At 34.2% G+C, this 27531-nt stretch overlaps 1 protein-coding gene across 2 annotated transcripts in view; it reads left to right on the top strand.

Annotated features, from left to right (window-relative positions):
• The first annotated feature begins 446 nt into the window (after nucleotides 1-446).
• LOC133527173 (basement membrane-specific heparan sulfate proteoglycan core protein) overlaps nucleotides 447-27531 on the top strand; it is a 204374-nt gene continuing 177289 nt past the window's right edge. Inside the window, exon 1 of one of the 2 annotated variants that reach the window (XM_061864067.1) lies at nucleotides 447-608. In XM_061864067.1, coding sequence (XP_061720051.1) covers nucleotides 546-608 — 63 coding nt within the window. In that variant the 5' untranslated portion in view covers nucleotides 447-545. The remainder of the gene's footprint in view (nucleotides 609-27531) is intronic. The other variant, XM_061864076.1, reaches the window with a different exon arrangement.

Below are 27531 nucleotides of genomic sequence, written 5' to 3'. Positions count from 1 at the left end.
CAGTTAACTGTACCTTTTGATTTTTAAGTTAAGAGCTAATTTGTAAGCAATAAAGGGATCGCAGTTATGACGTTTTGATTATGGTAATGTGCCGATGTGATAAGCGCAGGAGAGTGAGGTCATGGAACTTTGCAGGACTGAGGCTCAGACTTGTTCGCGAGAACGAGACAAATTCGCACCTTTCCGATGCTAATATATTACATTTTCGACAAGTACTTATTTGGTGTTAACGTCAACGCTCGAAAATTTATTCAAACAACACACAGTAACAGAACTTATTTATTGTTGTTAATGGATCCTAAGCGAACCTATGCTGTTAGCTATTGAATTTCATGCTAAGGTACCTATTGTGAACAAAGCGCATTCCGAGGCTGCGTAGGCCGACGATGCATGTTGTCGGGTTATGTGTATGGTAAAGCTGAGCGCAAAGTTAGCGAGTCGACGAGCCCGTCATTCGCGGCTCGGCAGCGGCGCGGCGTAGTCGGTGTCGCGCCCTAGCAACACTCACTTCAACATCACCCGACTTTTGCTGTCAGCGGTACACCATGAGGGCTGGAGGGGCCCCTTTAGCGGCCCTCCTGCTCATCTCCGCTTCCTTGGTAACAAAGGTAAGTCAACTTCGGTCGAATTTTAACTATAAAGTTAGACAGCCAACGTGCGCACGCCGGCTATTGAAATAAGTTTGCAAAAACTTTCTTGGGATTTTTGTTTTCTTTCACAAATAAATTAAGATACAAGGTTGCCAAAATTTTGAATAATAAAAGATTTAGCTTTCATATTACTGCAACTATACACCAACTAGTATATACCTAGTTGCTTACATTACAAATCATGCCGGCGCCGATGTTGGACTCAATATTTTTTATATGTTGCCTATTATAGTGGAAATGGTATTATACAAAAGTAAACTAAGGAGTTTCGTAAATAAGCAATTAAGCAATACAATATAATTATTAATCAGCGAAACAGCTTGCGAATTTGTGTTAGAGTCATATGAAAATGGCCGTAAAGCCGGCTTTATTTAACTTGCCAGAAACGCCTGACATCGGACTAGACGATAACCTACCAGTAGGTAAATGTTGATAAACCAACATTTATTTTATTTAGGACTAGCGATAAAATATGGTTCACCGACTTTAGGTTTCATGATTTATATTTTTTTTAATATATAGTCATGGTACACATAGTTAGGCACCTACATAAAATGGGTAATTGTTCAGTAGGTATTCTATACAGATACTCGTAACTCGTACACAATATTAACAATACGTACCTACATTCACACGTCGCGACACTCGCGACCAAAGGGCCTTAGAATAAACGATATTTATGTAGTTAAAAATTAAAGAGATTATCTTATTAATTTTCAAATACTTATTTTTATGAATGACTTCTCGAATTCAAAGTTATTTATAACTGATGTACTTTCCTTGTAACTTTAATCTTAGTGTTAAAATAACAATTAAAACTACTATGTTTTTTTTATTTAATGAGATAGTTATTTTGAAGAGGTAAAAATAAAAATAAAATGTAATTTAATTTACCAATTAAAATTAAAATTCTTGACATGTAATATGTAATAATATTATTAATAAATGAGTATGAGTATGAGTAAAGGTCTAGTGACGCAGTAAGATAGGTCCTACATTGTTTGGTAAAAGTACAATTTTAGTTTTATATTTTATGTTATTGAGTGTTGATCTTTAGAGGTAAATTTTATTAAATAAATAAATAAGACTTATTTTAATTAATAATTAAGCTAGTCATTAAGCCGTTCTGTTCATAAGTTAGTAAAACAGTTAAAATCTTCTAAACTGAAGTTTAGTTATTTTTATAGGAAGAACGCAGGAAACTTTTTCCTATAGCCGCAAAGTTGGCGAGAAACCTAAAAAGGTTTTGCAGAAGCTTTTGAACAACTAGGTAGGTATGTATACCTTGACCGAACCGTAGTCAGAATGTAGACTTAATGGGTCGTGGGTGCTTGACGCATAGGTAGTCCCTACGCGTTGAGTTTTAGTCTTACTCTGTAAGTATCACGTTGTGTAACGATAATATAGGTGCAGGTATTACTAACTCGTACTTAAGAGTCTCGGTTCTGTTGTTAGCTTAAGTAAAAAAATAGAACATCACTTTGATTTTAAGGGTCAAAGCAATTTAGTGAAAAAGAAATACAGTAAGTTTTATATGCATTAAAGGTGGCAGAGGACGTGTCAATTGCATTTATTTAAGTTTGGAAGTTCATAAGTTCATATGAGTAGAAGAAGAAGTTGGTAGCGTGATATTCATCTACAACACTTTCACAACTTATGTACCTATACGACGTTTAAATGTAACGTTTGGATGATGACTGCAGCTGCATGTCAAGGATAATGACAGAGGCAGCGCCCGCGCCATGCCGCAGCAGTAATGTCGCAGTAGTAATGCAGCTGCGGTTGCCATCTGAACGTCACGTTTGTGACAAGAACCCGATCGAAGTAACGCTCTCATTTTAAAACGACACGCTGAAATTACATGGGACTTGGCATGAACGTTTAAGTAAATAACGTATATCTATGTCCGGTATTAGTTTTTGTTTCTAAAATTTGTATTCAAAGAAAATACATGGAGTAGAAGTTTTGTACGTAAAATTTTGGTAGTAACTCGCTAGCTTTTTCACATTTGTTTTGTTTAAAATGTTTAAGACGAACAGGGACGATCGCCCCGAATCCGTCTTTCCATACAAACGTAGTCCCCATTTTCAACTCTGGATATGAACAGTATTGAATTTTTTTTATCACAATGTGATATGTATTAATCATAGCTAAGCTAAGAGTTTGGTGCATTTTAAAACTTGTATAAACCTTGTCTTTCGCTTCTAATTTTATAATAATTAAAAAAAATTTAAAAAAATCTAACGGATGCTCGGCCGCTTCCACTAAAATACATACAATTCTGTAAAAATATTTTCCATGATGTCAATATCCAGGGAAGAAAACATTCACATGGAGAATCGATCATCCCCTTTCCTCTTAAAGCTAAAGCCCTACACATACAACAGACAATCGTCATTTTAATGTAGTTAAGACATTTTTTGTAGTATTATGAAATAATAACACGTTTTAAGAGTAGATAAGGATAACCCAATAATCCTTGTTCGTAACGAAGCATAGTGCGATGTAGGTTTCTCGAAGTCTGCCAGTCATAAAAAAAAGCTTATTGTTTACTCATGTAGCTCATTCGCTCTTGCACTCGCGACTGAACCTTTATCAAGTTAATGGGAAGCACTCTCCGCCTCCGCACAAGCAGCCGCCTAACAAGCGTTCTCGCTTAAAAAACATGAAAATTGTGTTCACAACGAAAACTAAAACACTTTAAAACAGTAAGTCAACAACTACGGTAAATGAAACTGAAATCTATAATGCTATATATTATTATATATGATTCAGTTAAATATATTTAATTAGTCTTGAACTTGGATTTTAAATAAAATTAATGCAAAATAAAATAATACACAAATAACAGTATTGGCAGTTTTATTTAATCGTTATACAAATTATGTAATTTATGCCTGTCTTAAAATATGACAACCTACTTCATAATTTTACTCAGGCATTACTACGGACAATTTAGTGATTGGAATAATGAAGCGACTGTAATGACAATATTAATCATTTAATTCCTACTGATGTGTCCGACCCGTATTTAACTTTCTTCAGTATTCTATTCATTCAAAACGTAGTTATGATGTTGTATGTACGTTAGACGTACATACGATATAATGTTCCTATAGGTCTCTGCGGATGACAGCAGCGATTTCTAAAACAAACTTTTTTCTGCAATCCCTTTAGCTGCAGAGACTTTGATATTACGGTATTAGAGAATATCAAGCTTTCCAGAAAATATTTGTCATAATTTAAAATGTAATTTAATATTATGTTTGCATCTATACCACTTATCAATTAGCCTCGATTTCTACTTATTTAGGATGTATAGTTTTTTTGGTAGCCACTCGGGATGAATGGCCTCAATAACTGCTTACTTAATGTCGTATATTTTAAGAATATATTTATCACCTACAGTTAAATAGCGTTTTTTCAAACGGGTTAATCGGAGTTGGGCGGTTAGTGTGAAATGTGCATATACTCGTAATGTATATAAACAAAAACAAATACTATGACTGATGACAATGGAGCAATCATAACCAATTTCGGCAGCAGTGACTGCGTGTACAAATTAAAAAAAAACAGCATTTGTTAGAGTGTTGAAAACTATCTGCGTTCACTCTATTTAAACAGGAACACGTAATATACCGCTAATTTGCTCATAAACGCCATACGCTTGAGTCCCGTCGCTTAGGTTATGGAATTCAATTTAGCATCTTGGCAACAACACATTTCTTAAAAGCTTTACGTTATATGTAAACATGCATATATCGCATTAATGTTATTGATGTAGAAAGAGTTATGCAGGGTGTCGGTTATTTTGTATCCTGGTGACGACTCTGGATGGTCACCTTTATATTATTCGAATGTCACAAGAAAGAAGGGCTTATTTCATTGGCACACGTTAAAAAAACTTCACTTATTTAATGTACCTACACTAATAGGTAGGTAGGACCATCAAGTAGTTGGAACTTACAATATAGCTACAATAGATGTAGGAATGAACATCATAGAATTTTTGTAAACGTTCAAGTTTTTGGTATACCTATATTCCAAATTGAATACAAAACAACGGAACCCTAAAAACGGAATGCAAACATAGATGCATAAAGAATGCGTTAGTTATGCGGATTTGTCAATTTTAATTGTAATTACACTTTAACTCGAACATTTATTAATGTCAGGCCATGCTCAGTATAGGGTGCTGTAGTTACCATTCTGTCAGACTTTTTGCAATAACTCAATGAATGGATGTAATTCGATAACTCAAAAACGGCTGGACCGATTATAGTTCAAGAGTTAGAAGGGGTTTACACTTACTGTTTCTTACGGAGCGATTTTTTTCAACAATATTCACTTTATAATAAAATGATTACTGGAGACCCTATTCGTTTTGAAAGACCTATCCAACGATAAACGAATAGCTTAAAGTGTTTTTTTTTAATAAATACATTTTGTATGGGAGGCACCCAAAAAAAGGTTTTTTTTTTCAGATTTTATTTTAGTGTTCTGTCGCCATGCATGATTTATGTGTCCATGCCAAATTGCAGCTTTCTAGCACTAACGATCATGGAGTGGCAGACAGACAGACAGCGAAATTATAAGGGTTCCTAGTTGACTAACGGAACCCTAAAAAACGGTATACATGAATGTCAATAAAATGCGGTAAAACCGTCGCTTGTGGGACGAGTTTAGCTAACTTTAACTGTGATAAGACTTTTTTCTGTCGGTTACCTTATCATTTTTGGTCGTAAAGTTATTTGAGTTAACAAATACAGTACACCAAACAGTATTTTCAAGGTCAGATTAAAAAAAACCCGAAAAATAAGCATTTATTCAAATTTTACTACTGTTTTGGAGGCTACAAGTCTCCTTCCTTCTATTTCTCAATCAAATCTCGTTTAAATCCACAAATTTAAGACCGTGAAATTTATGTAAAAAAAGTAGGCAATAAGAGAAAGATGCCAACTATGAATGATGTTTTTTGTGTTAGGTATTCATAATATTTTGATTTTCGATAAGAGAAATTGCATCCAAATATTAAAAAAACTCACAGCAGGTTTCCGGCATAGACCGAATAGGCTAGACCGTTCATAAAACCTTGTTTCTACGCGAAAGGAAATTTCGGGCCATTATTTGTTTACTCAAACAACGTTAAAAACTAAGCCAATACCATGAAAAGAAAATACTGCCTTCAGCTCTGAGAGTTCCGTACAATTGCCAATTTTTTAATAAACGTAGTCTCTTAACAACGTTCTATTTTTCTTTACATGAAGTTTTCCGGTTTTTAATATTTAATTGTAATGTTTAAGAGGTATAACAAAATAAAAGAAATAAAACACTATTCTTGTGTGGGGTATGGTATCTCCCTAATTTTTTAAATAATTTTACTAAGGATTATTATGATAAAATAAAATTATTTATTGCAAACTACATAAAAAAAATGCAGACATTGAGAAAAAATATAAATTTGTAGGTAACAACAGGCGGACTTATTACTAAACAGCGATCTCTTCCAGACAACCTTCAGATAGTGAGACGGCGAACGAAGCGAGGTTAACGGGTGATGCAAAATAAAGAAAAATGTGGTAAAATACAATATAATACATATACTACACAAATATAGTTAAGAAAGACTACATTTATTACTTACTATATACAAAAAATATATACACATATATAAATGACAAAGGAATCCATAACAACGATAAGGAGTTTAAAAGAATATAGGACCTTCATGATATAAAAAAATAATGTTATTTTTTATAGGTTTTTAATAATGGGGAGTGATTTGGCACGTCTTATATCAATGGGTAGATTATTTCACAGCCGGACAGCACGAAAACTGAAAGAGTTGATGTAAAATTTTGAAGAAGAAGGAGGGGGAACAAGTAGCAGGTTTTGTTTGAGAGCATCTAAGTGACGAAATAAATTTTAACCGGCTTTAAGATAACAAGATTTTATTTTCTGTAATTATACCGGCAAAACAAAAACATATTCTGTGAATTTGTCGGACGTGCTCGTGCCCGTTGACAGACTGACGCATGGTCAAAGGGATAGCAGAAACTACAGGCCAATTCGATCGAGCACCTGACATCAAACCAATATTTGAATCATATTGGAATCATATCAGTTAGCTGTCATTCTTGTGTTCGTTATTAGTGCGAGCGACACACCCGCGCGTATGACCGCTAACTGATATGATTCCAATGTGATTCAAATATCGGTTTGATGTTTAATATCAAGTACACGTTCGATTTGGCCTGTCAGTAAGTGTTCGCGTACGGAACACCAAAAAATATAGTTTATCTTATCTACCAAATCGACGCCGGCGCTTCCTATTTATGTATAACATTTTTACATGTAATGGTTTGTAGGTTTGTGCAATGTACTAATTATAACTACATATCCCGCGGACATGATAATATAACGAAAACTGATAAAACTGCTCACAAGCTGTCAATTTAACCTCGTGTGTATCACTCGAATAATAGTACTTATATATAAGTACTATTATTACACATAAATTATATATTAATAATTTTACCTACATATTTTCTTAATTTTATTTTCCGAAAACTACCTTAACTTCTTACTCTTTTTGAAGTGGTATTTATGATTTTTAACATGATAGAATAGAGTAGAGAAGATTAAGCTAAGTTGGCAGCGATGTTGATAGCTCAGCCTGTGCAAGTGTTAAGTAAACGTGATAATTTAATAAAAGTTTGATGTTTAAAATAACACTCGCACTGTCTGGGCTGTCAAAATCGCTGCCAACTTAACTTCGTCTGACTCTAATTAGATGATTTTTCTTATCGTAATGATAATATTACGTTAAATTATCTTCCTAACACTAAATGAAGAATATCGGTGGATTTTGTTATTTTAAATTTTCTTAATTCACTTGGTTTTTCTTCAGAGTTTTAAGTTGTATTTGTGTATCTGCTCACCTATGTTTTTCAAGTTAGGTGCCACTACGGACCTGTGACTGAACTAATAGAGGCCTTAGTAAAAGTAGCAATGCCTATTAATCTAACACTAATTTATTTATCCATTTACTTCGCACATCTGTTAATCCAATTGTGTGTAGCAAGGCAAAATTTAAGTAACATAAAAGTGTTATGCAAGTGATTGCCTCGTCCGGGGTTATCCTGGGTGTTATCAGTCTTCCAAGACTCAATCCCTCAATTTCTGTCCGCACACATGTACATATACGCGATAAATTAACGAAAATAGTTACATTTTTGGTACACTTATCTGGGCAGTTTATCAAAAGTGACCCAGCACTAGCGCCTTGCACAATACTTGTTGTCGATAACGATGCCAATTTGCTTGTATCATGAGACAAATTAAGTCATTAAACGCGAGTTAATCACGTGTAAAACAATTGAAGTTAGTATTGTTTTATTATATTTCATGAAAATGCGCATAGTAGGTAGGTGTACATGTGCATCAAGGACCTAAGGTTTCTATTGCAAATGCCGCAAATACGTAGCCGTCGCCTAAAGTAAAGACGCGTATTTGCGACGTTTTACAACTTGAGCAGTAGCGGCAGCACTGCCTGCCTTTACCTACTTTTATCATAAATTAATCATTTTAACATTATTTTATTACATATGTATTCATCATCTTCCTCGTGTTATCAGGGCATTTTGCCACGGCACATGGGAGCCTGGGGTCCGTTAAAAATTTAGACAAGGTTCATCGTCATTTGTCGAGTCTGAGTAAGATTAGGGAACTGGAAAACTTATCATAAAAATGTGATAACACAGACGACCCACATCTTGCAGTTGCTTAATCTTAGTGCAGCGGATGTGTGCAAGCAGTTGTTTATAAGGCATCATGCAATCAAGCATCAATTTGCTTGGTGCAATGCAGAGCCTATTCAATTTGATGTTAGTGAACTTATTGAGAGGCATTTTATACATTTCACGTACTGAAATTTAAGATTTTATTCTTAGCAAAATTGGTAGAACTCGCATACCTTACATATAAGTATATCCGAGTTGTTTGGACGGTGGTCGCTCATTATAGTATTTTATGCAACAGTTGTATAAGAAGGGTCAAAAAAGGCGAGCGGCGTGAGTTACAACGTGAGCCGGAGCCGAAGGCGTAGGCGAACATTGTAAAGGAATACGCCACGAGCATTTTTTGACCTACTTATACAACGTTGCATACAATATTTTTCCTACGAGTCAACAAAAATAAATCTTAATTTAGGTAAACAAAGCAAAAGTATATAGCCAAGACGCGCGAGCATACCTTGTTACGCGCCCGGCCCGCCCCGGGCCGGCCGGTCAGCGACACCTCGTAACTCATGCGGCCCTGGTACTTGCTACTTGCTAAATAAAATTTTTGGACAGTTTTTTCTCAATATTGGCCACCGTAGCCTACGGAGACTAACAAGCAACGCTAAGCGGTCTTCGTAGTCTATGGGTGTTACTATATTACGGGTGTCACATGCGTGTTTCTGACTTATGAAGTAATTATTTTTACTATGCAACCAAATGAATATTTTGTAAGTTGGCAGCAATGCACTTAGTTTTCAAACTGTATTCGTTTTGGTTTTGTTAGGTTGGTAGCCATTAATCGCAGTAACGTTATAGCGATTAAAAGCACAAGAGCTTTTATGAGGAATAGACAATATAGACTTTTCTTGAAACCTTTTATGTATGTTCTTATATTCGTGTTAATGAATGCATAAATGACAGATAACAGTAGAGGAGTAGGAAAAATTATTTAAATTAAACATTATGACGTGCGTCACACGTAGATATATTGTAACTTTTATTGTTCGATACAATAACAGCTTAGCTAGTAATTTTCGATTCACCAGGTTGATAATTATTTTTTATTATTCTGGATATGAGAAATAATAGGTAATGGTGACGTCGTATCAAGCAATTTAATTTACATCAATTTGTTTGACCTCAAAATGTCTAAACATAATGTAATGGTAAAGTGGCTGGCACTTTAATAAGATTTACGATTACTGTTTGTCATACAAATAGTAACAGGCTTATGTATCTACTACATATGCAAAAAGTAGAATATATATGTTGAAGTGCGAAGTGTAATTTTATTAATAGTGTGTTTGTTTTCAAACGTATGCTTTGCAATCACCTGCTGAGTGCAGCACAAGTGAGTTAGTCCTTATATGTAGTAATATCATTTGTGTAATATTGTAAATAATGTTGTTAATGTCCAAAATTGTAAATAGTTATTCTCAATTGCTTATAGTTGTCATCTTTTCTGAATTATTTTTCTCACTGCACCCACATTCGAGAATTTCTGTTTTGCCCTATGGTTGACTGGTAGAGAATGCCTTAAGAAATTAAGTTAGCCATTTGTATTTTTATTGAGTAATAAAGTTTAAATAAATAAATAAATTATATATAACTCTTTGTTGGATTTAATTTATTTATGTTGGATTGGATTTAACTATTTCCAATAAAGCTTTAAATATTGAACCATGAGAATGTAACCATGGCAATGCGCGACAAGAAAAATTTAAGTGATCCAGGATAAAAAAAAACGAATGAAAATTATTTAGGTATTGAGATTCAATTATAGATTTGTATAGGGAAAAGCTGTAAAGTGGTAAAAAATGTCTTAAGTAATATATATATGAACAGCCCCCAAACTTAGTATATTTACACTATGACTGTCACAGACATCGACCATTTAGGTTTTCATATATTTAAATTAGGCGGAAGATCCCTCGATTCAGAGTGTTGACATCATATTTTATTTACGAGCTTTAGAAAATTACTACTTTCGTTATTATTTTATGGACGTAACGAGCGAGAAATAAAATAAAAAAACCGGTACCTAAAGTTCCATTTTCTTTCGATTAGATAGATAATATTTTTTTTAGTTAAAAATGGAAATTATGTCAATTTATGACAGATTCTAAAATCAAACTAAAATATACCTTGGAAATTTCTAAGTTATTCTTATAACCATTTTATGTTTTTGTATTGTCAATTACTATTGATTGGTTTGAACTCAAAACTGAGTAACGAACAGTAACGAATCACACCTTTCATTTGGAAAATTTTTAATTATCATATTTTTTGTAAAACTTCTGAATCAAATGACTGTGACAAAGGTACGATCTGATAGACAGACATGATGAAACATTAGGATTTCGTTTTTCCTATTTCGGTTAGGGGAGACCGCGGTGAGTTGACACAATAAGTAAGTAAGTAAATATTCTTTATTGCACCACAGAGAAAACAAATTTTGAAACAGATTTAAAAAGTAGCAACAGCAGGTCTTATCACTGTAATCGATCTCTTCCAAATAACCTTAGAGTAGCAGGATATAAAGAACAGTAAGTTTACACACAATAGTAAGTTTACTCAGCGTCCATAACTCGTCAACTATAGGCGCTAGACGTATGGCCACCAATTATATTATATTCTCTTTTCTTTTTATTCTTCCTTTCTTACCAACTCCATCTCCAATCTTGATCAAAATCCTCTGGCTTTTATTTGGGGTCAGCCCTCCTGATACTCTTTCGCCAATGTTGGCGGTTTTGCGTCATTTCTGGCGTTAAGTCCGTCGTCAGCAAATCTTTTTGGACTGTCTGCATCGAGGTGGTTGGTGGCCGGCCTCTGCTTCTTTTGCCTTCTTCTATGGTTAGTACCTCTCGAGTCATGTGGTCTTCATTTCAGCACATTACGTGGCCGAACCAGCACAGGCGGTTCTCTTGTATTTTTTGGGGTATATCGGCTACTTTGAAATACCCCAGAATATATCTATTTTGGATCCTGTCTAGTCTAGTTACACCACCAGCCCATCGAAGCATTTTCATTTCGTTGACATGCATTTTTTGTTCTTCGTGCTTTCCAACCCCCAGCACTCGGATCCATATAGCAAGGTCGGCCTGACTGCTCGCTTATACACTGAACCCTTGGTCTTAATGGGTATTATTGCATCACAAAGAACGCCGGAGAGCCATCTCCACTTGAGCCAGCCTGTTTTAATTCTATTGGATATATATCATCCTCCGTGTTTGCTTTGATGTTGACTACGGACCCCAGGTACTTAAATTATTCTTCTTTTTGATTTAATGATGTACCTTCGATAGTTGGTGCAGGTTGATTGTTGCTATTTTTCCCAGAGAAACTGCAATGTATTCAATCTTTTCACGACTAACTCGTAGGCCACTGTCTTCTAATGCTTTTAGCCATCTGTTCATATTCATCTGGATTTCCGGTAGTGATTCTTCAATTAGGACTACATTGACAGCGTATAAAAGTGTCCATGGAGCTGGTTTTTGGAGATCTTTAGTGATGTAGTCCATAACGATGTTAAAAAGCAGAGGGCTGAGAGCGGACTCTCGGTGCACCCCGACTCTGACCTCAAAACTGTTGCTTACACCTGCTGTTGACACCACTCGCGTTGTTACGCTGCTATATATGTCTTGTATGATTCTAATGTATTGCTCAGGTATCGTCTGGGCTCGAAGTGCTTGCCATATGAGCTTGCGTGGTATTCGGCCAAAGACATTTTCCAAATCAATGAAAATGAGGTGAAGATCCTTTTTTTGTGATGCCGGCTCTAGGGGTAAAACCAAACTGGTTTTTGGTGATGGAAGAGAGTTTATTTAACCTAGTGATAATGACTTCTTCCCATATTTTCAGGGTGGGAGTGGTTATTTAATGGCCCTATAGTTTTCACTCTTCTTCTTCCTCGCGTTGCCCTTTACTACTATAATATTGACACGGTTCATGGGAGCCTGGGGTCCGCATAACAACTAATCCCAAGATTTGGCGTAGGCACTAGTTTTTACGAAAGCGACTGCCATCTGACTTTCCAACCCAGAGGGTAAAACTAGGCCTTGTGGGGATTAGTTCGGTTTCCTTACGATTATTTTCGTTCACTGAAAAGCGACTGGTAGATAACTTCCGAAAAACTCATTGGTTCGAGACGGGGTTTGAACCCGAAATACGTATATACTTATTTATTTACCTAAGAGTTATTTAAGTATTATATTTTTTACATTTAAATTATAATGTTGTCATAAAGACAGCTGTTTATTTTCTCAATTGGGCAAACGAGTGAATCAGTATACATTTATAAATAGGTCTGAAGTCGAATAAGAGCTCATTGTATTTAAATTGTTATGCATGAACAGAATGGCGCTGGTGACACATTTGTTCAGTTTGGTGGACGTGCAGAGAATCTCTCAAGAACCTGACCATATTCTACCATGCACTTTGTCTAGATATCTAATTAAAATATTCTAACAATTATTCGAATTTAAATAATCGGTATTTAGCATAGTAGCTAGTCGAGTTAAATTGATGCTGCAGTAAAAATTCTGGTCTTTAATAGAACTTTGACACTTACGTAACTATTTTTTATGTGATGTGAGACGGTGAAGTCACAGTCCAAGACCTTGTGTTGTGTACGCAAGCATTTGTCGTTAACGCCGCGCGCCGCGTTCGCGGGCTGCGCGATTGACAACGAAACGTCTATTGGAAACTAGTATTTTAATAAACAAACTGAATGTATTTAACAATCATCATAAACACATTCAAAAATATTCTGGAAGTAGTAGTAGGTAGTTTAAATAATAGTGCTGAGATGCAAATCTTAAAACCTACCAAATAAAAATATTAACATGTAACTAGGTAGACAAACTTAAACGTAGCCTCCTCCTACATTTTCGTATAAATATTTGCCGTCATCCATCACGTTTGTTATTTTATTCGGTTGCCGAATATCTCGGTTTTTTCATATGCCTATGCGTATAAGTGCGCATAGTCGCAACGGCATGTAAGAGCGATAGCTCGTATTTGCAAAACTTAAAGATCTATTAGGGGTTATGCCAGAGCTTGTATTCTTTTCTTGTAAATAAAATAAATATTACTGCAAATCTAAATGATCAGTTATAACGGTATCCTTGTAACCATTCGGCTAGGATTTCCTTTGTGTGAATTGATAGAATTATAACTTATATCAATTGATTAAATAAATTCAAAATTATTTTGACTTAATCGATAGTTGACTGACGGTATGGTATGGCAAACCGTGCGTCGCCAAAGGAACGAAATACGTAGGTATGGTTTTACCCTTTCTACTACTACTAGCTGCCCGCAAACTAAAACTTGCCAAGACAAATGTAATTTTTATTTGCTAAAACAAAAATTTAAAATACAATGGAATAGGAAAACTTTTTATAAGGTCTCTGGGTGGATACACTAGGCGGGTTAAACAATACAACCGACTTTTCAAAACATATTCTGTAATGTTTAAGTCGCAATTAAATGGTATTATTATCTGACAGCGAACGTTAATCACTGCGTTAATCGCATTTGATTATTAACCATTACAAATTGAACTGTAAACCGAAACGGACGGTTACTGTTTATGCTTCAATTTGTAATGGTTAACGTCCATTAAAGTTTCGGCCAGCACTGCTATTTGAGAGCAAATGCAGAGATACGTACTTAAAATATCCACATTACTATATGTCTTCAGGACTAACTGGACCTACCCTGTTCAAGAAATCAGGGAACAATTTCCTGAAGAATTCAGAACCTCCTTTGACGATGTTTGGTTGTTATAAAGTAAACAGTCATTATTTATTTTACAAAATAGAACCATAAAGTATTCTGATCATCTAAAACCTTTATTTCACTGCTATTCGTTTCCGTCAGCTTTTGGCGATCTTTTTCCGTCTGCATCATCTGACCGAACCTGTAGGGCTAAGATGGTCGGCTCTTTATCATTTGTCACCATGCCTGTCACGTTTTAACAAGTATGTAAGTGCGACAGTGACGGGAATAGTAACAAGCGATAAAAATGGAACCATTCTGCCCCTGCTGTACTATTTATTTATCTAAATCTAACTATCGTCTTAGGAATAGTCTCCCTGTTAAAATTAGACAGTGTCCGAACTGGTTTGCATTAAAAAAATCCAGTGAGTACTTGGCTGGCGGTATTGAAAACTTTTAACTTTTATTTAAAATTCATCTAATAAATAAATAATAAAATATGAATTTCCTAAATATGTGTATGTAAGCAGGTAAATGTATTTGTTTTAATATTATAAATATATGTATGTTTATGCTTGTGTATTATTTATGTTTATACCTATGTATTGTAATAGGACTTAGTAACATGATGTTGTACTGCTTAAAACTTATCTTATACTCCTTATAGCATTAAAGTCGCCTTTTGTACGTGTTTTATTTTGTGTAACAAGGATTAAATAATCCAATATAAATAAATAAATTAAACGTCAAAAGGACGTTATGACAGAATGGTAAACTATACATTTCGTACTAAATACACCCTCAAATCGCGTGCTGGCCGTGCAGCACTCTTCATCGATGTCGAAACCGAATGGAAGGATAACTGAGTCACAAAGATGATTCTCGAAAAACTGGATTGGTGATCATCCTGACTTAGCGCGCACGCGGTGTGCGAGGAGGTCGAGCGAGGGATATTATGTTCTCTTGTAACGGTAAAATAGGATGCCAGAAAGGGCAAAATTTTATCGAGTAGTTAAGCACATTCATAAAGAATATGTAACCTATTAAACTGTAAGTAAATGTCAAATAATGACGTTACTTTTATTATTTTTGGTCTTGTGAGTTCCGATTAAGAGCCCGGTAACGATTTTAGAGCAAAAATGTAAAATTGATAGATCTAGTCGTTGAAATTGTACACCTTTTGTTACGTAATATCTAAATAACAAGTATTGGTTTCTATTAGCACGTCTTCTCATCTTGCTATTTAATAATGAGGTCACAAGTTTGCGTCCCCGGTAATATGTGACGAGAAAGGACAGTTTTAGAAAAATCAAAAAATCATGGTGGTAAATTATACAAAATGATGTATAAGAACAGTTTCAGCAAATGTTGTAGATTGTTTAAGTATCAAAAATTACGTTGAAGTCGATGTTCAGAGAAATTGTCACTTGTTTGAAATTATTTCTGGACAAAATTTATTTCGTGTAACTTTCATTTACACTACATTAAATTTATAATAACAAAGATAAAAAAAATTAAAGTAGAAGTACAGGATATGTGTAATACAAAATTACCATTTTTAGTAGTCTAAACTTACAAATAAGAGCTTTAAAATCATTGCTTTACGTGCGTAATCAGTGTTTTACCTGAACGTCCATCAGAAAAAAAAACATTACTAATTAAGTGACTCTGTTTTAAAAAAATAAAATAAAATGAAGAACAAGACGTGCTAATAGAAACCAGTACTTGTTATTTCTAATAATTATAAAAAACTGTACAATTTCATCGACTACATCTATCAATTTGACATTTTTGCGATTAAAATCGATAACGGCCTCTTAAATTAATCGTGGATTAAGTCACAAGTCGGCCCGATTCAAACTTTAAGATAGGTACGTCATATATTAGGTCTACATACGAAATGGATCGCATATGTCATTGTCAAAAGTGACGTTTCTTCAAAACAAAAACGTAACTTTTCACACGACGTACCTATCTTAAAGTTTGAATCGGGCCAAGTGTTTTCTTTAATCAAAGAACTATCAGCATGCTGCTTATAAATGAAAAAGTTTTGGAACAGCAATTTAATGAACATAACAATACCTGTACTGAATTAACAGTGTCTTAGTGATTATATAATTTAAGTACCTTAAAATACTTTACTTTAGTTTTTTTTTTCTATTTTGTAGTATTTGATACAGAACTGAACTGAACATAGAGTTAATGTAACATACCAAACAATAAGTCTAGATTTTTTTTATATATAAAGAAAATATAACTCATTTGCCCCAAGAGAAGTGCACATGTAATTGGCCAAGTTCGAGGGCCCATTACGTCATAGTGTGTGCCGGCGCAGCGGCGCGCCGAGCGACCCATTTACGTACGCGACCGCGAGACCTTCCGGCAACATCTTTAATAAAATAGACATACTAACTGACCTCATTTAATGGTATTAGAAATTTACTCAATCATTCAATAGTGACAACTAACTCAATAATCAACTATAGGGGAGGGTGGGGGAATTGAGAACGGCGGGTAATAAAAAACCGTGAGATAGGTATATAGTAATTCTAATTGCACAAAAAAATCTTGAGTATGTTTAATACAAACATAAAAGAGGCCTTCATGTGCCTATGTGACTATAAGATTCTTAAGTTACGCATAAGTGGTCCCAATTAATCAAACATAATATTTTAAAGTTTTGTTATAATTTTTATTTTATTTATTTATTTACACCATGATAGATGTAAGCATAGAATTTTTGGAGTTGAACACTCTAAATTTTGGTATTATCTTTGTATGTGCTTTCAAACCCCAGGTGGTTTCCAGTTCACCAAAAATACAATCATGACTGATACTCATTTTGATTGATATTAATTACTTGGGGTAATTAGGACGTAAGGAATTGAGAACGTTCCCAATTATCCCTTGTATTCTTATAAATTCCTACTATATAAGTACATACTGATTGGAAGTACGATATTTTTTAACTTAAGAAACTTGAAAAGTAATACTAGATTCATAACCTTTAGTGTTTCCATTTCCCCCACGGACTGTTTCCAATTACCCAATACGGTTTCGGGTAGATTGATAAAGTTTATTTAAAATTATGATTTTATTAAAATTAGATAGGTAGACAGGATAATCAAACCAACGGTTAGCGTAAAAAATGCTTCGGTTTGTGGCATTTTTATATATTTTTAGAGCGTTTGAAGTTCATTGTTCACAATTCTTCCACTTTTACCTAAGAAATAGGAGAAATTCACTGCTATTTACTACACCAATATACTTTGATATATTATCCGTTCTTTTAACTTTCACCGATTTTAATATATTGTATTTTACTTAGTTCAGTAATAAACTAGATAACCCGATTCTAGAGTTATGTATAACAGTCTAGAATTGGGTTATCTATTTTATAAGTGAACCAAGTGTAGTTCACTGATACTGGTAGTGACAACAAGTCAACTCCGCCCTTTACTGAAATAAAGCGAAATTGAAGCGGCTGTAAATTCGATAACTACCTATTTCAATAGTTTATTTATTTATTTATTATTGATTAGCAATACCTAATATACCTTATAGCTAATATACCTTTAGATATATAAAAACGCTAATCGGAACTTAAAAAAATGTATAGAAATAACCAAGTGACTTTTCGTAACATCAGCCATACCGATTTTTTTTTTCTTTTTGTTTGGCGTTTGTTGATGTAGATTGTCATCTTGGCTAGGCCTCCTGTACTACATCGATGATTAACTTATATTTGTACAGTACCTATTCAAGCTACATACTCGTACATGCCAAATTTTATTATTGATTATAGCAACCGAACTTTCTACTAATTAAGTCAGGTTAAAAACAGATATTGACTTCAAAATTTGTATACAAGATTTACCTAAATACTAGGTGTTTTTTCAATCCCTTAATGTTATAAGAACATTCCTTTGGCTACCACGCTATTATCTCTAGTTAGGGTTTGACAGATGATTCGTTGGATTGTAGGTAATGAGTCGAGATGCATATAAAGAAACCTATGTTTACCAAAAAGTTTGAAATAGCTATAATAATAGCAATTTGCTAAGGAATCAACGTGTAGTTTAGATCGCACTATGTAGAAAACTATAGGTATTTTAAGTTGGTATTTTTAAGCAATCAAAAGATATCGAGCGAAAGAAATAATACCATTGTAGTCGTAATAATCTAGGATTATCAATATACTCGTTCTGCTTACCATTTATGTATTATCATTGTTTGAGTTCTAAAGAAGGTATTACAAATACAGACCGGTAGATAGAAGTAGATGTTTCTGGTTATAAACCAAAATTAGCAAAATTAAATTTGCTAAATAAGTATGCAAATATGCGTATAAAATGAGTAGATATGAATTTCGCTCACGATAGCTTAATCACACGACACCCTAGTAATGATTAAAAAGTTGTCTTGTGACAAACATATATTGTATAGATATCAGCAACAGAAATCTATGGTATCCAAAATATATATTCATTTTGGATAGGTACCAAATATAAACAATGTGAAACAATTTAAGTTACAAATTTCACAAAGTCATATAGGTACATATAATAGCTAAACTCATTGTGAATCAGATTAACATGTTAGCTAAGAGTAACATTTTATAGCTTTTTTTTCGTGTAACCTAAACACTGTGTAATAAATTAAAACAATAATATCTAGCACCGGAAACAAATAATAATAAAACATTGTATTACTGGAAACAAATGCGGTATAAAAGCACTTGGTTTGGCTGAAATTATTGTACATCTTGAGATTTCTAGTGACAGGTGAGATTTAATAAATAAAAAAAATATTGAATCACCCTTGATAATTGGAATTTGTTTTCGCGTCTAATAAAATTAATAATAAGTATGTTAATGCGTTCACCTCGAACATACTCGGGTTACTTGGCCGAATCACCCGATTTTAATCCATTTTTCCATTTTCAATAATTTTTCCACTGAGAACCATAGAGCAATCAAAAAAGCGGCCAAGTGCGAGTCGGACTCGCCCATGAAGGGTTCCGTACCATTTATGACGTATTAAAAAAACTACTTACTAGATCTGGTTCAAACCAATTTTCGTTGGAAGTTTGCATGGTAATGTATATCATATATTTTTTTTAGATTTTTCATTCCGTTATTTTAGAAGTTACAGGGGGGGGGGACACACTTTTTTTCACTTTGGAAGTGTCTCTCGCGCAAACTATTCAGTTTAGAAAAAAATGATATTAGAAACCTAAATATCATTTTTGAAGACCTATCCTTAGATACCCCACACGTATGGGTTTGATGAAAAAAATTTTTCTTTTTAATTTTTATGACGTATTAAAAAAAAACTACTTACTAGATCTGGTTCAAACCAATTTTCGTTGGAAGTTTGCATGGTAATGTATATCATATATTTTTTTTACATTTTTCATTCCGTTATTTTAGAAGTTACAGGGGGGGGGGACACACTTTTTTTCACTTTGGAAGTGTCTCTCGCGCAAACTATTCAGTTTAGAAAAAAATGATATTAGAAACCTAAATATCATTTTTGAAGACCTATCCTTAGATACCCCACACGTACGGGTTTGATGAAAAAAAAATTTTTTTTTTAATTTTTATGACGTATTAAAAAAAAACTACTTACTAGATCTCGTTCGAACCAATTTTCGGTGGAAGTTTGCATGGCAATGTATATCATATATTTTTTTTAGATTTTTCATTCTGTTATTTTAGAAGTTACGGGGGGGGGGGGGGGACACACTTTTTACCACTTTGGAAGTGTCTCTCGCGCAAACTATTCACTTTAGAAAAAAATGATATTAGAAACCTCAATATCATTTTTAAAGACCTATCCATAGATACCCCACACGTATGGGTTTGATGAAAAAAGATTTTTTGAGTTTCAGTTCTAAGTATGGGGAACCCCCAAAATTTATTGTTTTTTTTCTATTTTTGTGTAAACATCATAATGCGGTTCATAGAATACATCTACTTACCAAGTTTGAACAGTATAGCTTTTATAGTTTCGGAAAAAAGTGGCTGTGACAGAATCGGACAGACAGAAGGACATGACGAATCTATAAGGGTTCCGTTTTTTGCCATTTGGCTACGGAACCCTAAAAAGGAATGTACAGATTTTTTAAGGGTCGGCAACGCGCATATAACACCTCTGGAATTGCAGGCGTCCATAGGCTGCGGTGACTCTTACTAACAGGTGGCTCGTATGTTTGTTTGCCACCATCGTTGTATAAAAAAATTGTTAAGCATAGAGTGCTCAATCCATACATAAATATATAAAATCCCATTTATAATTATTTTTAAGCGACTTTTAAACTTATTAGTAATACGTTTAACCATACCTCTCATACAACTTATTATTATTATTAAGAAAGGAAACTAGTCTTTGCTAAGAACACATTTTCAAAGTAGATAGGTACTTAACAAAAATTGAATTGACAAATTTCGCGGCCTGTCATTCCGTCAGTTGCTCATTCAATTGCGCTGGCGACGTCGATGGCCTGCGTTCATTGTGCTTTATTGAACTAATTTATACAATTATACATAAGTGTTTAACTGCACCAATAAATCATTTGCATTACATCTCTCTCAGTCTTGCTGATAGCAAAATAGCATTTGGTAATATTGTGATATGTCTATTTAACTTAGATACACAAATATGAATTTCGGTTGTTCTAATTATAGAGAGGTGAATATGTGGGTCATACTGAAAAAGTTTTACTAGGGGGTCAACCCCAAAATGGCGAAAAAAAAACCATGATCTACATATCCACCCCTCAGCGTATGGTTAAACATAACAATTTCACCCTGTATATTTACTCCGCAGGGGCACTTTTAGATATTTTCCATAATTTGCGATACGTACTTTTAGAGGAGATTTTTGTGTACTAGTAAGGAAGCCAGGTCGTTCTTGTTCGCTTTGTCTTTCCCCTAACGGTCATCAACTACAAAAAGTCTGCATTTACATCCGGAGATTGAACCCGGATCGTCACTGTTACAACTTGGAACTATACATATACATTCAAACAGAATAACAATTTTTCTTATCGGTTCACAAATGACGGAGTTCTGAGGTAACATACATACGAAAAAAACCGGTGGATTTGATAACCTCCTCCTTTTTGGAAGTCGGTTAAAATACAAAACGGTTTCAAACTATATTTTTTTTATTACGTATCAATTAATTATGTTCCATTGTGACATATTTTGTCCTAAATAACTTCAATCCCTTTTATGAAACCGGGTATTAAGATCTAGAATAAAATACTGTTTGATTTTATCGGTTATGGACTTAAATATATTTAACATGCAAGGGGTTAACGCTTGAAGGCACTATAGAAAAATATAAAATATTCAGTAACGAGATGTGAAAAATTTAGCAATGCTGCCAGTACAGTAACTTTAGTGAATAAGAACCCTGCGAGGAATCTTAATGTATGAACTTAAATTATTTTATTTGGCTGACCTTTTCTTACGTGTATAAGTAATTAAATCATTATATATTTTTTAAACTTAATACTCTTATTATAAATAATGTGAACTACAGGTACAACTTAAGATTCGAACCTTATTTGTCAAATAAATATGTAATACTATTCTTAGATTGTATTTTTTTCGGGCGTATTTACATCTAAATAATTTATTTTGATGTTACGGCACAAAAGCCACGGAGTTGTTAACGCCCATTTAAAAAGCTATGCTAATTTCATGGTAATAATGAAACGACTAGTAATTATCAATAGTAGCTTCGAACCTTTAACTTTGTGTTGCTTTCCTGTTAGCACTTATGACGTACGTTAAACACCATGGTAGATTCCGGTACATATGCATAGATATTTACAGCTTCGATTCTCGTTACGTAATGGATTACCATGTACAGTTTACTATAATTTGTTTTAAAAACCGCAATGCACTACTGCACATGTAATGCACCAAGCATAGGTAAAGTTGTAATCCTTCCCTTCCTTCTTTTCCTTTAATCTGTAAGATAAATTGGAAGCTTTTATTCAAATTAAATGTACCTATTTAAATCTCAAATTACAAACATTAATTTAAAATGAGTTTAAAAGTTCTAAGTTATGCTCGAAATCTGTGTGCTCTTTTAAATATTATCGAAAATCACGAAATTAATACAATGGCCCGTTAAGAATTCGATGTAAGTTACTTCCAAGTGGTAAAGTCTCGAAGAGGGCCAAGTTAAGGCTCATTGCGGTAGTTTAATCGGGGGCTTACATGAAAAATATGACGTTAATTTGGTATGCGGCGAAGTGTTGGGGCGTCATCGCGGGGCCGAGACAAAACCCCGTCGGATCGGGGGCTAATTGAGCGAAGAATGGTCGGTCTGCCCTCTTAGTATTCCGCTCGACGCGGACGCTCGAGCCGCGCGGCGCTAACATCAATCTCAATATGAACGGATGACGGGCGGCGGAAAGCGCGCCCGCGGACAAGAAACCCCTCTTAGCGTCTTGACCGCTGCTTTGTTAACAACGAACGAACACTATACATTTATGGATCAGTCATAAACAGACAGGCAGCAAACTGATATCTTTTAGTCCAAACTACTCGCTAGGTACCGTACACACTGACTACGTTACATTTTCACTGTACTAACTTTTATGATATGAATCCGTAGGTAATTATGTCCGGCCTCTACCTATAAATAAAATATATAAATCGATTAAAAATAAAAACGAAAATATCATAAATGGAAAATGCGCGGCTGTTATTTTGTACTTGTGAATACATTTAATATTTGTTTCTTATTATTGTACGAGTAATCTCAATCAGCGGAGTCTGCAAAGGTACAGTGAGAACAAATTAAGTTTATGTTGATTGATTACTTAACAAGTTCAAGTTCAAATATGCTTAATTCATGTAGGCCTAGCAACAAGCAACCATTACTTATGTACTAGAGGCTATGTGAGTTGTAAACTTCACGTTAAGCTTAGAAAATGTAAAAGGGAATATAGTTACTTCGTTAAGTCGTTATCACAGTGAACTTACAACGGCATACACTATATTGGCGAGTAAGTCCTTTATGCCAAAGACCGCATTTTGAAAAAATTACAAAAATCGGATCGACAAACAATACCATTCCATATAATTATAGAATCTGGTTACAAAATTTCTCGAGAATCGGTTAAGAATTGCGCCCTGTATAGCTTTGATAGCTGTAGAGGAGTACATCCGGATATACGAAAGCAAAATGCCCGAGTCAAAACGGAGACCCTTGCTAATATTTCGATCAATTATCTTAAGCAAATTAATGATTATTAAAGCAATTTTTGGATGTTAATATTAACATAACATTGCATAATAATATTGAATCATTATACAAATTTAATACTAAGTATTTCACAAATATAACGTCACACTTAAATAAAATTGTATAAAAAATACTAGTCTAGAATGTTTCTAGAATAAAAATTATATAACAAAAAAAAACACAACAAAAGAAGTACATACATGGGAATGTCCACTTGTAGTCTAGTCTAGTGTGGGATAGTAAATCTTTAGAAATTAGTTTACGCTTTACATAATTCTTAATTTTTTTATTCAGTTTTTCATAATTCAGTAATATGGTTTGAAAGTTTATTAGAAAATCTTACACATTTACCGATGAGTGATTTTTTAATTTTATGGAACCGAGTCCGAGTGCACTGCGATCTTATGTTTATTTCTAGTATTAATATTATGAATGTCACAATTTTTGCCAAAAGTGACAGTATTTTTATGTACAACAAACAGTGCTTCTCGATCTTGCACATTGGCAATATGATGTTATGAAATTACAGGTTAGGATATGCAGCTGCAATCATGAAATCAAACTACTATCTACTTTTGCGATACTGTACTTATTCGATACTACTACAAGTAACTGTACAAAGTGTACAAGCTAATTACATTTTTAGCATGAGAATAAGAATAAGTACACCCACAGTAAAATACTGGTATATGTATGTACAGGTGCAATATACTGCAATTAAGTTAAATATACTCATAAAACCAATTACTATTATTTTGTGTCGTTGGTAGTCGTTGGTCCTTGCCAGATCAATATGAAAGAGAGAAAATAGGGTATGATGTTTTTATTATTGTTCTCTTTAAATTCAGCGAGCACTGATCCCGCGATCTATAAGTTGAATAACAATGGAAAAAGCCGGGCTATGATTTCAGAAGACACGACTATCCCATTACCGTATGAATTTATGTATGTTCTAGTACCGCACGAATACGTGAATCTAGCAGTCGACCACAACATTTTTCTACGTAATTGTTTGATTATTGTACCAGTATAAAAATGTTTGATTTAGTTGCCAAAAATATGGATTTATATTTATTACCGGATTAAGATTGTTAGGGTTCCGTAGCCTAGAATGGAAATAACGCCATGTCTCTCCGTCCGTATGTAACAGTAATTTTACTGGGAAACTACAACAACTTTAATGTATTTTTCATCACACTTGCTCGAAAAAGATCTTATTTCATGCAGGTGTACTGAAGAACAAAGGCCTATACTGTTCCCGCGGGAATTATGGATTGTAAAAAAAGATACAACTAGTTATAGACTTTTTTAATTATGTCACTTATTCATACAAATCAAGTAGCATAAATGAGTTCTACTTTTAAAATAGGTACTGACTTTTTTAATTTAATTAAGGTTTTTAATAGTTTTGTTTATGTTTAAACTTATTTAATTTAACAGCCGTTTATAATATTTTTACAAAATTTTCTATCGTGGCTGAATGCCGAATAGGGTCTGTGCCTCGATGCCTAACCTGTCACGACTGTTTGATATGTCACCGTCACGACACGAATGTGTCACCGTATTTAAGAATTATTTGGCTTAAAATTTAGTGTTTTCTTCGCAAGTGTGATGAATAACATTGTGTGTAACTCCAGGGGTAATAATATTGCAAACTCGGGTCTTTAATGCCCTCCAGCCTGCGGCTGCCGGGAATTACCACCCTCGTATCCAAAATTTCACTTACCCTCCTCGTTGTACAATGTACTATTGTACCTATGTAGTAATGTTTAAATAATGATCAATTTGAAAGCTAATCATATATAATTATCTCATATGTTATGTGAAAAGCAGTATGTGTCAAATGGTAGCAAAATTATTTCCACATTAGGCGCTAACACTTGAATCCTGAGCGTAGCGAGGCATTCTTACATAGAATCCTGAGCGTAGTGAGGAATTCAATTATATAATCCTTCCCTTCGTTCGGGATTCAGTGTACGCCCACGCCGTAAATATATTATTTTACTCCCTTGTTACACAATCTACTATTGCCAGCCGCTATTTAAGTAGTATATAATAAATTAAGTGCTTTTCACAGGTTACTACAACTTAAAATTTGGGAGGCACCTCATAACCATGGCTAAATGTCAAATATTTTATTTCAAGCGAAACAAGGCGTAATTTTATTCATACTAAAAGTCTGGTAGAAATCTCATTTGCTTTTACGATTTTATGTGTATCTTTTTATTTACAGCTTCTTCTTCCTCGCGTTGTAATGGCATTTTGCCACGGCTCACGGTAGCCAGGGGTCAGCTTGACAAGTAATTCCAAGATTCGGCATAGGCACTAGTTCTTTACGAAAGCGACTGCCATCTGACCTTCCAACCCAGAGGGTAAACTAGGCCTTGTTGGAATTAGTCCGGTTTCCTCACGATGTTTTCCTTCACCGAAAAGCGACTGGTAAATATCAAATGATATTCCTTACAGAAGTTCCGAAAAACTCATTGGTACGAGCCGGGGTTTGAACCCGCGACCTCCAGATTGCAAGTCGCACGTTCTTGCCGCTAGGCCACCAGCGCTTTTTTTACAGCATCATAGAGCAATAAGCAAGCTAAGAGTGCTCATTCCATAACCGTTCAAACCAAGTTTTGAGCGAGCTTTGCGTTAATGTATTTGTAATAAAATTTAAGCTTAATAATGATTAAGTTTAAAGAGTGTTTATACTTATTAATAATACGTTTTCCATATCTCCCATACAATTTATTATTTATTAAGTGGGGAAACAAATTGTGTGAGCACTCTAAGCTTAATACTCATTTCTCTATGATCGCATAAAGGATCTAATCATATAAGTGGGGTATCCGTTACATTTAGGTTTTAAGTACTATTAACGTGCCTTATATTTGAAGAAAATAGGTTTGAAGGATTTTTGAAGGAGTGGTTGACAAAAAGTACATTATCTATTCTATTAATTTACTTCAAGTAGAAAATGTTAAAAACAAAGAGGCTATAGCACGGTTAGCCGCTGCCGCTTTTGCCGAAGGATTACGTTTCGACGGCGCTTGTTTTTCTGATCAGCTGCAAAGCGTCTATCAAGGTACAGCCTTGTTTTTGCAAAATGAAAAAAAAAACAGATTTTAGAATAACTAGTTTATGCCTGCAATCATAATATTTAGCAGTAAGCTAAAGTGACAAACAGTTACTCGCTGACGCGTAATCAGCAAAATTAGTATGTTGTTGGTAAACAATCAGAAATAGACCACCTTGATAATGGACTACGGCAAAATCAAAATGAATGGAAAGAGCTGTTTCAATATATTTGCGTATTTACAAATATTAGGGCGCGCGAGGGTTGCACTTGAATTTGAACTCTTTAGGTTCGTATTTATTGGAAACATTACAAGTGTTGTTTCACACATTCTACGCACATAGGTCGTGGGTATGTAGGCACCAGATTTGAGTTGACGCATTAATGATTTAATGACAGCGGGATTGAAATTGTTCGTTCTCTAGCCTATAGCCAACAGATAACTGTAAGAACGACTAACAAGTTTCTGTAATTATTTATCTTATACTTATATCACATTCACGCCTTTGTTCATCCATGGCGACAGAATGATAAAACAAACCTACAAACAATTTACCCCTTATGGTTGTAATGTTCATGATACTTACTAATAGCCCATACATTCATTTATTTACAAAAACTATAAGAATTCTATATTATGTTTATAAAAATACTGATCACATTAAAATCTGTAAAAACGTAAATTGTATCTATAAGAAACACTTACTCTTAAGGTTTTGGTCTCTAGAAGCCCAATTGATAGCTTCTATTCTGAGACTCAAACAATGGGGTCGCGGTAGGTATCATTATATCTTTTCCTCTGTATTATCTCTTTATATTTTTGAACACTCGAAAAGGAATTACGGGCATTGACAATGCGCCCCAAAGCTATAGGTATTTACTTTTTGTCGGTTTCGCTGGAGTGGCAGACATCCGAGTTTTGATTACATACATTTCATGAGCTATTAAACCCGACCCCAGCTTGAACGGATCTAACTTAGAAACATTACAGAGCTGACAACAAGTTTTGCAAAATATTGTATTACTTACTCATTACCTGTAT

This window comes from Cydia pomonella, chromosome 1 (genome assembly GCF_033807575.1).
Source record: "Cydia pomonella isolate Wapato2018A chromosome 1, ilCydPomo1, whole genome shotgun sequence".
NCBI lineage: Eukaryota > Metazoa > Arthropoda > Insecta > Lepidoptera > Tortricidae > Cydia > Cydia pomonella.
This window is presented reverse-complemented; position numbering and strand designations above follow the sequence as displayed.